General features: G+C 40.7%; 1 protein-coding gene across 2 annotated transcripts in view; it reads right to left on the reverse strand.

The window, feature by feature from the left end:
• syne1a (spectrin repeat containing, nuclear envelope 1a) overlaps nucleotides 1-15,680 on the reverse strand; it is a 142,346-nt gene that overhangs the window by 117,394 nt on the left and 9,272 nt on the right. The window contains exons 1-6 of one of the 2 annotated variants that reach the window (XM_085247597.1): nucleotides 13,421-13,520; nucleotides 11,183-11,244; nucleotides 5,329-5,424; nucleotides 4,656-4,739; nucleotides 2,183-2,203; nucleotides 786-878 (exon numbers count right to left, since the gene is read on the reverse strand). In XM_085247597.1, coding sequence (XP_085103723.1) covers nucleotides 786-878; nucleotides 2,183-2,203; nucleotides 4,656-4,739; nucleotides 5,329-5,424; nucleotides 11,183-11,244; nucleotides 13,421-13,505 — 441 coding nt within the window. In that variant the 5' untranslated portion in view covers nucleotides 13,506-13,520. Of the gene's footprint in view, nucleotides 1-785; nucleotides 879-2,182; nucleotides 2,204-4,655; nucleotides 4,740-5,328; nucleotides 5,425-11,182; nucleotides 11,245-13,420; nucleotides 13,521-15,680 lie in introns of those variants that run through there. The other variant, XM_085247598.1, reaches the window with a different exon arrangement.

Here is a 15,680-nt window from a genome sequence, read left to right on the forward strand (position 1 = left end):
TAATTATTAGAGCTTGTGAGTGAGAATCTTTTCCTAACAACCTTATAAGGAATCGTGTCTGCAAATTAGCTGTGGCTTTAATCCTTGTATACATCAGCCGCATTTTACTTAAATATTATTTTTTATCTGTGGTATCATTATATCATACTTTATTCATTGAACAAAGCAAAAATTGTGAATCTGTACGAATAGAGTCAACGGACATATTTAAGCAAGCATGTAAATTATTATATTGGGAGCTCAGTCTGATAATATCCTATCAGGCCTGCGGATGAGCCACAGTTTCTGTTCCCTAAAGTCAGCAGACTCAGAAAATCCATAAATAAAACAAATCAATATGTCAGTAAGTGAAAGTGTACATTTACTAGTGCACTACATTTCCTTTATTGAATATCCTTATGTCTGATGGAGTAGCAGGCATTTATGTGTACTGATGCTGCTACCAGAGTGGAGTATTAAGTTCTGATTTATTCTCTGCATGTCTGAATTACCTGAGGCAGATGCTGTTTATTTTGAGTGTAAGTACTTTTAAAGATCAACTTATTTTTTATGTCCCTTAAGCTTAAATTGCTCATTTTTTTATATATATAACTAGAAAAATACACATCTGCTCTCTCTGCAAACTGGATATTCTCAGCCATGTTAGCTGTCAGGTTAAGGTTCTTGTGGTGAGCAAGTAGTAATATTCACATCATGTTTTTCTTCTCACTGTTTTTCAAAAAATAATGCTGAATTATGTGCATTGAATCTGATGATCTAATCGCACTAATGCTGCAAAAAGTTACCTGGAAATAGAGAATGATGGTCCACACCAACCCCAGGACAATAGATGGCCGTCCATCCACGATGTCTGTTGAGTTGATGTTCACCAACTTGATCTGTGTCCAAACGCAGCAGCATTAAACTACACTATTAGAAGGTCTAGATATTTCCAGATCGCAGACTAATCTATCATTTTTTACTATTACCCCAATAAGCTAATTTTATTCAGAAAGTTAACAATAAAGAGTGTAATGTACAAACACTGCCCAGCCAAAAAAAAAAGCAAAAAAAAAAAGCTCAACATCTGGATTTAACCAACCGAAAAAGTAAGCGCCATCCATAGGATTTAAGAAGATTCAAAGCGTTTATTGTCATGTGTACCAAGAAAAAGCATTTCTCTGTACAATTACATTCTTTCTCTGCTGTCCAATTGCTCGGGTGTAACTGATGCTACGACTAGCTTCTTGTTTCATAAACAACGATATCCTATCTCATGACTTAAACATTCATCCTCAAGAAAGAAATTATGTAGCTGGAAAAAATCTTGTTTGTGGTCAGAGATCACTTAAATATTTGGTGAAATCAAATATAATGAATAAATAAGTCTACTAGTGAAAGTAGAAGATTTTCCTTATAAACAATGTGAAGGAAACTGATGGGATTAGGACTAAACAATTGTGCAGGGTAAAGAAAACCACTTATCAGTAGCTTTAGTTTAGTTGGGAGCAAACGGGTTGAACTCTGGAACAATGGAAAAAGTATTATGATTTGGGGTTGCTTTAGTTGGTCTGGTTCAGGAATGTTATGTGGCCAAAAAATACATGGGGTCAGCAGAATCTACTTAATGACCAGATAAATGTTTTTAAAGATCAAAATGGCAGGATTCAAAGAGGGCACCAGTGTGAAAGAGTTGTCCAGGGAGCATCATTTTCACACATGGGTTGATCACTTTAAACCTTAACCCCATTGAGAATCTTTGGGATGTGCTGGAGAACTGATCAGACTCTTCTAACATCAATACAAGATCGTGGCACAAACATAATGCATTTATGGACAAAAATAAATATTAGGACATTCATAAGATTATCTAAACCATACCACAGCAATTAAGTCAAATGAAATAAAAGAGCACGTGACTTTTTGGCCAGGCAGTATGTTCAAGTCCTACTGCGATTGAGAATCTCTTTTTCAATAGAGTGATGTAAAAGATAAAAAGCTGCACGAATACTAACGTTACACACATTAAAGCAGGTGAACTTAACATCCAGATTGAGAACAAAACAGCCACAGGTTCAAGCTAATTTCAGTGCATCTTTAAGAGAAATCACATGTAATCATCAGAACTCCTGCATGCAGATGTTTCTGACACAATTTATCAACATCACAAAGAAAAAAGTAGAGCAATGTTATGAATACTGACCGGAGATCCTCTGTACGCAGACTGGAGGCAGATGGAGGTGGAACAGGAAGAGGAGGAGGGGGAGAAAGATAATTCATAAGTACTGGAGATGATTGAAAGCAAACGCCTGATTGACTGTGAAAAGGCAGATACTGTAGCATCTCTGAGGTGAGATAACTTGAGTGGTTGGCTGAGAGGAGAGATCTATCACTACTACACAGGCAACAGGGATTATATCCAGCAGAGATGGACACAGAGAAAGGGAGAAAGGGGCCGAGTGGAGCAAGAAACGAGAGAGAGAGGAGGCTGTATCTTGTGATATGATGAAGTATTGTATATTATCACATAGAGGGTTGTATTACTGAGGCGCCGCAGCACAACAGGTCATCTAATGGTAATACCTGCCACTCCACACATGTGAACAAGCATGAAAAACGAGATTGGGGGCAGACGAGGGCAACGTGGGGAACCGTGGGATAGTGACTGATAAGAACATATGCAATACATGGTGTTATATTAAAAAACACAGCAGGTTATCCTGGCAAATCAAAACAGTAATGCAAGGCTGGAGTGGTTAACAGAGGTATAGCGTGACCACACTGAAAACACACCAGTATAAAATGACAGCAGTAAGCATATACAGTAGCAGTAGTTGTGTTTCTTTGGATAAATTGTACTAAACTCTAAATAGCAAAACTAAAAAGTTGTGAAGCTGCGTAAAACGCTAACAAACTATCCATCCATTTTCTAAGTTGCTTATCCAGTTCAGGGTCAGGTAAACTGGAACCTACCCCAGATGTTTGCATTCAAGGTGGGGTAAACACTGGAGCGGTGACCTGTCCATCACAGGTAACCAATCATCTAAATTTATTATATTAATAACACGTCAAAGGCAACATGTTAAATCATGAAAACCAAATTCAACCATTTTTTTAATAATTTGACTATGAGTTCTTCTTTTATTGTTTAAATATTTGACACTCAGTTTTTTTACTCCTCGCCGTCTGTACTTTAGAAAGTCTCAATCTCTCCGTGGCACTCGTTTACATCCAATTATTACTCATTAAAATAATAATTTATTACTACATTTTTTTAAGAATCTTATTTCTATGTGCATTTTGTTGCCACAGTCCAAGGTTTTGTGAAACTTGTTGCTGGGATCGAAATCAAAATGAGAAAATGACCATGGTGGTGTTTACTACACCATCAGTGATGACCCCAAACCCTAACTCTTCATTCTAACAATTCAATTTAAGGGAGTCATGCACTGACTTGTGCAACTATCTCAGAGTTTCTTACAGGCTGTGGTATGTACTATGTACAGTTACAGCCGACATAACAATTTCAGGATCTGGCAACCCAACCCAGTCGTTTTCCCTAACCATAACCACAGCTTTCAATGACTAAACCCTAACCAGAGACTTTATTAACTAACCCTAATCACATGATCTGAATGCCTAATCTGTGTCAGTTAGAAATATGTTTTTTTTATCCCTGACTGTCAAGAACAATGTTTTAAAAGAAGTGAAGGGAATATCGTCATAGGTTCAGGGTCATCACCGATGATTGGGGTCTGATTTTGCATCCAGTTTTCATTTACATTTTAGACAGCTTCTCTACTTTCCCAGAAGGGAGGCTTTACATCACAGGGTTTCAACAGTTTCCAAACATCAGTAAACATCATTACACCAGCAAACACTTACTTTCTATGACACAGACACGAGACACAATCGCGGAGCAGACATGGGCAATCTAAAGCAAAATGTAAATATGCTCTGTGTGTACATCAGCTTCACACACAGAGAGCATATTTACGTTTAATTTTCATCTCTCCGATTTACGCAGCAGAGTGCCCACTGATGTCTCATCTCCAGACAGCAGATTACTGGTTTAGGATTTACAGTTTTAACCCTGTCACACTCGAGGAAGACAAGTCAGTGTCCCCGCAGACGTCAGCTCCTACTCATGGCTTTATTTATGTATATCCAAGGACGAGCCAGGCGACACTTTGAGAACGTTTTACTAATCTCATGGAGGGGCAGTTGATGCATTTAGATGATTACATTCAAAACCATATTGAGCGTTTTTTCTGATGCAATTCTGCCAATGAAGCAGAGAAAAGGAATTTGCTAAGTGCTAATAACATGGAGTGCAGTAGGTGTAGTGGTAATCAGCTGAAGAGAGAGAGACATTCTTCTCCATCTCTTAGAGGGAGCCAAACAATTAAATGTAATGAAGTAGTTAAGACAGAATTACATTTAACAAACAAAGTCTTTGTGGAAATATAAATTGAGAGAATCTACTAATTTCAGAATACCCAAAGGATGTGGGAATGTGAAGACAATGAGAGGCGAGAAGGAAAGAGAAGCGGGTCACACGAGGTCAAGATTCAATATTTGCGCCCACAAGGCTCCAGATGAGCAGGGAGAGGAGCAGGAAGGTTAAGAAAAAAAGAGAGAAAAAAACACATAAAAAGAAGGCGGCGAACTCTTACCTTTCTACCCTCAAGGAATTTAAGAGCTGTACCAATGTTGGCGACCCAGTGGATCCTTTTTAGCTTCTTGCCCTGTTCACATGGCTGGAAGGAGAAGGGAGAACAATGGATATGGAAAGGAAGCAAGAGAGATATTGAGAGGGAAAGAAAACGGGAGGGTAAAATGTATCAGTACATGTATAAGAAATTAGCACAGTTTAAACAGACAATAAAGCATAGATGAAAAAAATATAGCATAAACGTTTTTGAAATAATGAGACTCAGAATTCCAATCAAAGACTATAAACAAACAGATCAATAGGACAGAGGCAGATTAGACCTTAGGCAGTATTGGTCAAATGTAATCCTCAAGCCGTGTGTGTCTTTGTCTGTGTTTGTGAACTCTGATCTGTCCTTGTTAATCTGGGCTTTCCCACTCAATTCAAACATCCTAATAAAAGTCAGTCAATAGGCATTTCCATATAATTCTGGCTCATTTCACATTCACTGCATTAAGTCTGCAGCCCACTGGACAAACAAACATTCAAAAATTATTGTATTTCTCTTTTATTGCATCAGCCTGAGCCGGTTCAGTGTGAGAAAGTAGAAAATATAATCCAGAGAGATCAGAGGAGAGGACGTGTTTGAAGCTTGTAGCCAAATCCCATGATGTAGAAATGACCCACAGGCTCACCAGCTTTTGTCCTGAAAGGACTTCCAGCAAGGCCAGCAGCATCACACCATCTTTTATGTCCTCAAAGAGATCGGTCATCACCAGGGGAGGGACATGCTACAGAAGAAAACACACACATCATATGAAATAAGTAAACTTAAGTGCAATGCTTAAACTAGAAACATTGTGGTTTTTAACATTGAGAAAGACTTGAAAACACTCGTCTGAAGGCAGGTGCATACTTTATAATAACACAATTTTTCCAGGCAAGATATTTCTAAACAAGCGACTGAATTTATGTAACTGTTTGTGCAAAAAAAAAAAAAAAAAAAAAGAGGGGGGGGGGGGGGGGGGATCACTGTTTACATAAGTGTTTCATGTCACACAAAGCTTTCCCAGTTTTCTTGGAATGCAAAGAGTCAGGATTACAGAGCTAATAGGTCTAGCAATGTACAGAAAACTTTGAGGTAAGAAGTATTTTTCTGCACATTATCCCCCACAAAGCTGCATAGTGCATACATAACCCTAACATAATACATATGTTAAACTGTAAGACATTCATTTAAACTTGTGGGACATGGATAAAGGAAATCTTCATAAAAAAACTGTGCTAGGAGCCCAAACAGAGTCTGGTGGTGCCGTGTATTACTGACAGCTGGATTCATCCATAAGCGCCGGCTCAGAGGACTCTGAACGGCTTCTTCAAATCCTAAAATATGCTGATGATTTCAAACTGTATCCTTCCCATTGACTTCCTCCCTGACCTGACACAGACTTCCAGACTTGAGGAAATCCACATATCTCAGTTTTTCGCCGCCGCCACATCAAGGATTTCTCTTAAAGCACAGTCACATGCTGGGGCTGAGGAGAGCTTTAGAGGGGAGGGGGAGCTTTCAGACGAGCGAACCATTCACAGGGAGATTAGCAGCAAAGGGAGTGAGTGAAGAGAGGGAAGGCAAAAAGTAGAGATGTGCGCAAGAGTGTGTGTGCAGCCAGAGTGAAAATATATGTACAACCCCAACAAAGTGAAAATGAGAGAGGGGTTTAATTGAGTAGAAGGAGTGGCAGTGAAAAACATGACAGAGGCAGAGAGAGACAGGACACTAACCTCACGTCTTTCAAATTTAATTAGCAAACGCAGCAGCGCTTCTCACTAATTCCTCTTCTAACGTCGTTTCATGGCTTTGGATATTAGGGTTTTCAGACAGCACTTGTGCCCGTATCATAGCCTGACAGAAGAAGCACTTAAAAAAGATCCCATTCAGAGGGATAAATTATACCATGAGCTAATTGAAGCCAAATTTACCTATTTGTTCATTATAATCCCAAAGCTAATGAGGAAATTTCAGACTAATTACAAAAAAAGAAAGTAATATTCATTCCCTTTGCTCGGCAACATGCGGTAAAAAAAATAAATCACGAACTTAATGAGCTAATTACACATGAGCGTCTGGGTCGTAATTGATTGTGAGCAGAGGAGTTTGAGGATGTGCGTCTGTCTGTGCTCTCTTGTTATTCCCCTGGTACATTTGACTGGATCCCAAAAGATCAACAGCATGAAAGACACAGAAGGGGGCAGAAACAAAGAGAACACTTAGAGGTTTCAGTTTGAGCTGCAATACATCCAGTTTGAAGGGACAATAAAAACTTGAAGCCTATTGGCAAAGTCTTTTTAGGATGATGGTATTCTGACAGGGAATTATTGGCACATAAAATCACTCATGTAGAAACATTTCAATTAAAATCATGCAGGACTTGTGCAAAGTCAGCACTGTCATCTCACAGCGACGGGGTTGTGGGTCTAAATACATTGGCTGGGGCCTTTCTTGTTGTCATTATCAACTGTGCTGCTGACCATGTGGAGTCTTACAGGATGCAGAAATGTGGAGGCAAACCGAGCAATCTTAAATGAACTGTTTATTGGCTGGTTGCAATAATCCAAAAAGGGGAACATCAAAAAAATAAACTACAGAAACAAAAGGTTGAACCAACACTGGGGCAAGGAGAACAGACACTGATCAAAGACAAGGAGAGAGAGCGTCTATATACACACAGAAGAGCAATCGGGGAAGTGGAAACAGCTGGGGACACAGCTGTACTAAATCGCAGTAGACGAGACGATGGAAACAAACTAAGCAAAGGACAGCTCTAAAAATAAAACAGGAAGTGGGACAACTAAAAAGAAGGACTAACATACATTTTGGACTTTTAAATATATTTTCATGAATTTACAACTTGTCGAGCAGATAAAGACCTCATCCTTCACCATTCATACTAATATGTAATAGACAAACAATTAATGTCTCTTTTAATTTAAATGCCTGGAGTTTTTTTAATGTGTTAACAGAAAAATAAATAATAAAAACGATTCACTTTATAATTACAGGGCAATTTAGGCAATAAGTTACCAGAATTTTTCTGTAATTTTACATATTTACTTCTTAGAGTTTAAGCCCAAGGAGTCATGCTGGCACATTTCCTGCATTTAATACAACAGTTTTCTTTATCATGAAGAAAAACAGAGATACTGTTGAAATAACACTTTTTTATATTGAGACATCTCAGGGATTAAATGTGTAGTTAAACATCTTTACACTGATACAAATTGTTGTTTTTTTTTTACCTGTCTGACCCACTTAAAATCAAAATGGGTTGTATGTGGTCCACAATGTAAAACAAGCTTGTATGACTCCTAAACACAAGTATGAAATGAAATGAAATGAAAGAAAGCAACACTGCCGTTAAAAAAAATAAAAATAAACACAACTTAACAATTTAAGAGGACACCACAAGCAGAGTTAGCTGATTGAAATTTTTAATACTTTGAAAAACATAACAGCAGCTTAGTTAGCTGAAGCACATGCCACATGCCATGATTTGCTGTCTCTGAACTTCATGTGCACGGGATGTATCACCCTCTCCCCTCGCTCTAACCCGAGAGTAAACACCAAGAGAGGAGCTGGGAGCTTCATTTCTCTTCCTTCTTTAATCTCAAAGAACACTTGCTTCACTGATGGCTGAACTAAAGCTGTTTTCCCGGGAAAACGCCTGAAAGACGGCGAGACCTCCGCAGTTCACACTGGCCACTCTGTAATTAAGCTTTAACCTTCTCAGAAAGGATTTGTCAGAGTGGAAATTTGGGGTCCGCTGACTGAAACCCCTCCACATGTGTCACTCCACGACCGGGTGCAACATAAAATACACTGTGAGGAGAGCAATTTTGCAAGTTGAGTGTGACTGCTGTGTGGGTCTAAACGACATCAACCTTTATCTAAATGAAATGCACCCCCTGGAAAAATACTACCTTGCAGCTCTCTTATAGTTCATATCTTTGGCGAGTTAATCTGGTGAACTAATGAGAGTCATTCATCTTCTGTATAAATTACCAGCTCCAATACATCCCCTCTCATAGAAAGTCTTTGTCGGAGCCCGTAAGACTTCTTTTGTTATACCTGTGGAGTAGTAAAGTGAGGGGGAGGGCGGTGATAGCAAAAGGAAGCCCTCATGCTATGGCTCAACTCACCTAACGATTAATCACATACCTTTAGGCGGTGAATTAAAGACCTGTGATAACTGGAGTGGCCTAATCATCTGCATAGCCAAGGGCAGGATTTATCCCTGTGAGAGTAAAGCTAAACCAACTGTTAAAGCTTCTCTGTCTTCTATCCTCCTGTCTCACTTTCACACTACTTTTTGCGTATGATTAGCTATTCTTGTGATAGTGAGTCCATAAGATACCACATAATCTCTACTAGTCTGCAGAATGATGACTTCCAGAAATGGCTCTCTTTATTTTTTGCACCACCTTTAAGTTGGTGAACCTTTACCCCCTGCTCATCACAACGCTCTTTGAAAATTCACCAAGCCGCTATGACAGCCAAGACATTTTTAAGACAAATATAGGCCAATCAGTATCACTATGGTAACGTCAGGCATCAGGTGGAAGTGTAAGCAGCTTCGTGATGAGCGAGGAGAACATCACATACGTAATTTGATCAAGTCGGCAGAGGGAAAAGCATGAGGAACAAATATGGTTTTCTCTTCCAGTGGAAGTGTGATGGTATGACTAATCTATTAATTACCCGAATCCATTAATTAAGGCAAATTTAAATGGAATTTTAATGAAGTCTCCGGGATCTTTGTTGGATCAGTTCATTGAGTTTTTAGTGCATGAGTGTTGATATAGCAAAAATGATCTTTTTCCACTTTAGGTTAAAAGATTAGTTAGACATCCGGCCTTCTTGCTGAAAGCTATGTGAGGAAATAAATGCCAATCTTTGGCTCTTAGAGTAAATATAGAAGTAGGACAAAGCAACAACCTCGGGGATGAAAAATGAGCCCATTGCTGAAGTGTCAAAAATTACAGCCCTGTGAATGGCCACTTGAAACTGCAAAAAGAGGTCAGTCTCCCTGGACTCCTGTGTTAAAAATGGTCAGCTTTAGACAGCTAAGGTTTTTTTTTTTTACGTCCACTTATTTATTTATTTTAGAAACCACCTGGTTTAACTGTGTTTGTAAATGTATTAAAATTAAGACACTGGCTGCTTTGGCACTGTCTCCTAGGCTTCACATCCCTGAATCGATACATATCTGGACTTTTTTTACTGTCTGAAGAGGAGGGATAGTGGATATATTGAGCAAAGGATGCTGAGAATGGAGCTGGCAGAGAAGAGGAAAAGAGGAACCTCAGAGAAAGTTCATGGATATAGTAAAGGAGGACATGCAGAGGGTTGGTGTGGCAGAAAAGGATAAAAAGGATAGATGATCTGTGGTGATCCATAAAAGGAGAAGCCAAAAAAGAAGATAAGCTACTAGATCTACTCATCTACATATTTATAATGCAAATGTGGGATATGTGTTCATTTTCTCAATTTACTCATCTGACCAAAAAAATGTTGAACTACCCCCTCAAAGCTTCGTGGGAATGCCTCTCCAAAATGTTCAATCACAATGAAATAACAAAGGGACTGCAGCTCTGGTCAACTGCAGGCTTGATAAATAAAGTATGTGGTTATACCTTGAATCTTATAAAAAATTCACAGCATTTAAATATTGGGCTGTGTGTGTGTAATTTTCTGCTGGCACAGTCCTGAGACGTGCTTATTTAATATTACGTCACGGTTTATTCCCTTCTGAGTGCTCTTCAAATGAATTTTCAGCTCCACGTCACCGCAGTTCAAGAACTCCACAGCTGTTGTAATCAAATAGGGAACCTTGAGAGGAGCGTCACTGATTGGAGTAACACTTAATTGTGTTGCACTGTGCCATATTTGCCTTGTCTGCCCATTCCTGACATACCATTTAAGCATTAATGAGCGAAACTGATGAGCCTAACGTAGTATAATGCAATAATTACAGGCCCCTCAGCATGCAGTAGCATCAAATGTGTTTGTTTACTATAAGGCAAAGACATATTGTCCACTGAGTGGACAAATGAAGAGCATGCTTTAATGAAAAACTCTTATCCTAAACAATCTAAATTGGCCCATATTGAGATAGCGAGATTACTAAAATGTAAATTAATGACTCTAGCTTGCAGGGGAAAAAGACATACAGTGTATTAAATGCTGTAATATGAAATAGATAATTAGAGTGAGAGTAAATCCTTGCTAGTAGCTATATGAAACTGACAGAATAACAAGGAGCAAAAAAATCATGCAAGAATGAAGGACCGTGTGTGGTCTGAGCTGGAACAAGCAGTCCCATGACCAGCTCTTGGAAAATGTCAGCGCATGCACACAGGATGTAGTAAAGTCACTCACAGTGGAAAAACATGGAGATCGGGGAGTTTTAAAACAAACACCAGCACCAGCTTTTGTGTAAATGGATAACACAATGCTGGCACTAGCAGGGAAACACAACCAGACTTTCTTACCTTTGCCAAGTGGGAGTTGATCCATTTTGTGAATGTCCTTTTCTGCACTGCTTCCTGCTCATCTGTAAATCAGAGCACAGAGCATCACTATTAGTCACGCGCAATAATAAACAAAGAAAGGATTAAAAACACAATCTTCTCATTGTTTATTGTGAGAGTCGCTTGGGTTTCTGATGCTGGATGGCTGCCTCTTGTTATCTCTGATAATCTTCCTGTCTCTCTAATGTGTCAGTCACACCAAATCATACCTTACACTAATGTACAAAGAGAAGGCATTTGACATTTACAGATGGCATTTTCATTATCTGAACTCCTCTTGCTGAGGACAGAAAATTGTGCTCTCGAAAATGCCCTTTAAATGATAGGAGGCCGGTGGTTCTCCCTCTTATCTGCCATGTTCTAGTCATTTCTGAGTACAGTTTAAACATGAAATCTGGTGCTCTGTTCAGGGCTGTGATCAAAATACACAAACGCGACATTACCCCAAATGCATTGGTCTTGTTTATGGCAGCTAACGTAATGAAGGCCCTTTTGGAAAGACCCAATCAATAGTATACATGTCTGCTGACAATGTCCCCTAAAAAGGCACTTAACCTGAATGAGAAAACCTAATAAATCAAGCATATATACAATTTTCTGTGCATTTATAGTATGAAAGTGTGTGTGTTCTGCTGGATTTTTACCAACTAATGTGTAGTTTATTCTTCGTGATATCTTGTGTCAGCAAAATTCAATGTTATGTGCAACCCATGTATTAAAAAAATTGAACATGAATGAGGTTATCTCAGAGAAATTAATGTGCAGCTGCTACACTTATACCATTAGAGTGTACAAAACCACACAATCTACCTGGGATTCAAAGCATCCCATCACGCGCATGCAACTGATGTTTTTGTGTGTCCCGTCTTTGCTGCAGAGCAATATCCTTGAGATAAGCACGTTATCAGCGAGAAAGGACGTCTGACACAGTGCCTTCCTCTACCTTAATGAAATATGCTGACGCCTTGATTGCACTCAAGTTGGTTAGTGTGTCACTGGGTGCTGTGGACAGACGCTAAAGGGAAGAGGTGTGTCTGTGTCTGAGGGAAGGTACCTTTCATACATAATGCATATACACTCACACATAGTCATACGTGCCACTGAGCAGCTTCCTGCTCTACAAATTAATCTTTTGATTGGGTCCAAGAGTAATCAAATATTGATGGGCGGTAATATTGGATGAGAATGGGGAAAGATGTTCCCTCCCTCCACATTCTTGAGCAGGAACATGCGTGACGGAGAACAGGCCTGCATGTGCGTGGTGCCAGCCTCTCAGTCTCAGGGACGAGGTGACTTTGAACCTGCCGCACAAACGCAGTCACTCTTAAGCACACACGCTCATCTTCTTTCAATATAACAATGGGAAACAGCCATCCTTTGCAGCAGCATTTTAACACACTTGATTACCTTCTGTATCACTTGTCTCATACACAGTCCCTGATTTCTCACAGCGAAGATCACCTTAACAAATTATCATTGATATAGTCAAGGAAAAGAATGCAAACTTGGTGCAAACAAAGAGACCAGTTGTCAGACATCTCAGAGTATTTCCTTTCTTCTCAACAGTATAGACTGATAATGTGATTTATCCAGAGACAAGCTGGCAGACAGAATGCTGAATATGTGATATCCAAATGAGCAGAGAGGCAGATAGCCACAGGGTCAGACAGAGAGATAAGGAATCAAGCATTTTGACAGTCAGCCCTCTGTGCTGTGACACCTGCAGTGAGTTGTTACTTGTCTGCTGGGTATGCTTGTTTCACCAGCTGTAGACCTCCACACACACACAAACACATGCACATGCACACACACACACACACACACACACACACACACACACACACACACAGGCTCACTCGCTGACTCCGCCAGTGTGGAAACGCCCCCTTCAGACGTCTGCCCATTTCACTTTATTCACACACTCACAGCTTTGACAAAAAAACAAAAGCATCCTTCAGGGAACTCTTTGGAAGAAAACTGCACTGCAAAATGCACACAATCATTCATAGTTATGCACACACACATACACATATGTCCAGCAGGCACGTACGGTCCATGCTGCAGTGCCGTTCTAAATCACACACCCTACACACATGCAAAAATACACATTTTGTGCACTTGCTTTCTTTTTGGAGTCTCTATCTGTCTCAGCAGGACACACACATGCACACAGCCGCGCACACAAACTGCCCCACTTACCCCGGAGGTATTGGTAGAAGCCCGCCACCAGGTTGAGGGATGTGTTCTTTTTCGGGGAGGCTTCGCCCCCTACTTGCCGTGCCATCTTGTAACCCGGATTATGCCTCAATTTGTGCTTGTTTCATGGGGGCACTGAGAGGACATCAACGACCACCTCTGGGAGAGGTAACACTTGCCCTTGCTCCTGCCCTTGTTGCCCACCCCCCTTTTTTTCGGGGGGAGGTGTCTTTAAATAGCTCCCTGAAGCACCGGACCTCCTGGGATGACAGCAGTGGAACTGTTGCGCTGAGGTAAAACAGGGAGGAAAGAACCACCCTCTTGTTTCGCCTGTCGCCCTTTACGTTTTGCCGTCCTCTGTCCTGTCCTGCAGTAGCGGGCTGCAGACTCAGTCAGACTCAGTGGTTTTCCTGCCTGTTAAGCAGCTTGGGAGTGTGATGCGAGAGTACGCGTGATGCAATGACTGTTTGTGTGTGTATGTGTGTGAGAGAGTGCTGCGCAGTGCCGGCTTGCCTCAGCATCAATCTTTTTTTGCTTAGTCTCCCTCTCTCTCTTCCCCTCTCATATCCTCTCTACCTGTGTCCTTCCCTCCCACGTTTTCTCTCTCTCTCTCTCAATTTTTCGCTATAGGCTGCAGGAAAAAAAATTACTTCCCTCCAATGGCTAGCCAATCAGAGTGCGTGGGAATGAGTGATGTCACAGTAGCCCCATCCGCATGTGGAAAGGGAGGACTTAGCGGTGGTGGGTGGGTTAAAGGAGACCATTTAGCAGGTTAGCAGGGGAAAAGCGGGAGCTCTTCTGTGACAGCACCACACACACAAACACACAAACACTAAAGCAACGCGGGGACAGACGTGCAGGAATTCCCTATGTGCTGCTGGCACTCTTAATTCCCCTCCTCGCTCTCCCCTCTGTCATCCATACAGATACCATGCGGTGCTCTGAGGCACGCTGCTTCCTTACTCCATAGAGCCTTCAGGGGAGCAGACTATCACTGACAGTCATCCTGTCTGATCTCCTACTGTACTCCCTTCAAAAAAAGAAAAAAAGAAAAGAGCCACTTTCATCTCAACCACAGTCACAAACAGTCTGTTTGTTTTCTCTCTGGGTAAGCGACTACCGAACAGGAGTGGAAAACAATACAGGAGGATGTAATATCTGGGACGAGGTTTGGATTGTCATACAACATGAAATGTACACAGTCCACAAAGCGTCTCGGACAAGAACAATATAGCGAAGTCCAGAACAAAGAAGACTACCACTTTCATTCTGATTCAGTCATGCTGTGGAAACTGCACTGCTGCTGCTGCTGGTAAAACTTTTACTGCTAAACAAGGCAACAAGAAAACATTAGACAATGGGTGCACTGTTTGTCCAACTACTGAGAGTTCATTTTACAAAGGCATGTTCCCTGAGTGCGAGAAATCCCAAGACGATACTGGGAATTAAACAAAAAGCTAACTTGTGCCATTCCCTATGGTTTAACATCTTCTCATGATGTTGCATAAAGCTGGGTGTGCATGTCCCCAGTGTATGTTGACCCCTTCTTCTTTCACACTCTGATTCCTATCTCAGTTTCTGCCTGACCTCTGCTCTCCTGCATTCAGCCTTTTCTGTTTGTTCCCCATCTCCTCCAACAACCACAGGCATACACGCGCACACACAGACACAAAAACATACAGCCAGTGTGAGCTCTGGCAAAATTAAAATTGCAGAGCTCCTTTTGAAACCATATTCAGAGAGTTTCCTGGAAAGCAATATTCATGCTGAAGAGCCCGGTGCATCTTATATCAGCCTTAAAGATGAAAGGACCATTCATCATTTGTATGATTTTCCCTTTTTGTTCTTTGGGTTCCCCCCATAAGGGATTTTAATTAAAAAAGTCATCAATAACCGATGGCAGCTGTCATCCGCTATCTGTCTGCTGATAATCACACCGCTGACACTCCTCCCTCTAACAGCCCTGGAACTGGCCGTCATAACGTGAGCCTATCCCTCTGGATGACTCTTTGAAACGAGTGTCTGTCAAGCCGCGCTTTACATTTCTGAACATACAGTTGGAGAGCTGTGTATGTGTGACGGACTGTGCAGGCATTTTAGCTCAAATGACAGTTCAAAGAAATATTCATGCAGTCCTGTTTTTTTTTTTTTCATATTTACATTTGCATTGCCTTTACCAGCTTTCTCTAAACTATGAAAAGATGATTTATGCCAGTGGAAAGCAAAATCCATTGGGGGTTTCACTCTGCACAAACTCGCAATC

This window comes from Mchenga conophoros, linkage group LG15 (assembly GCF_057382185.1).
Source record: "Mchenga conophoros isolate Kocher_MC1m ecotype Shallow Benthic linkage group LG15, M_conophoros_male_GT1.1, whole genome shotgun sequence".
NCBI classification, from domain to species: domain Eukaryota; kingdom Metazoa; phylum Chordata; class Actinopteri; order Cichliformes; family Cichlidae; genus Mchenga; species Mchenga conophoros.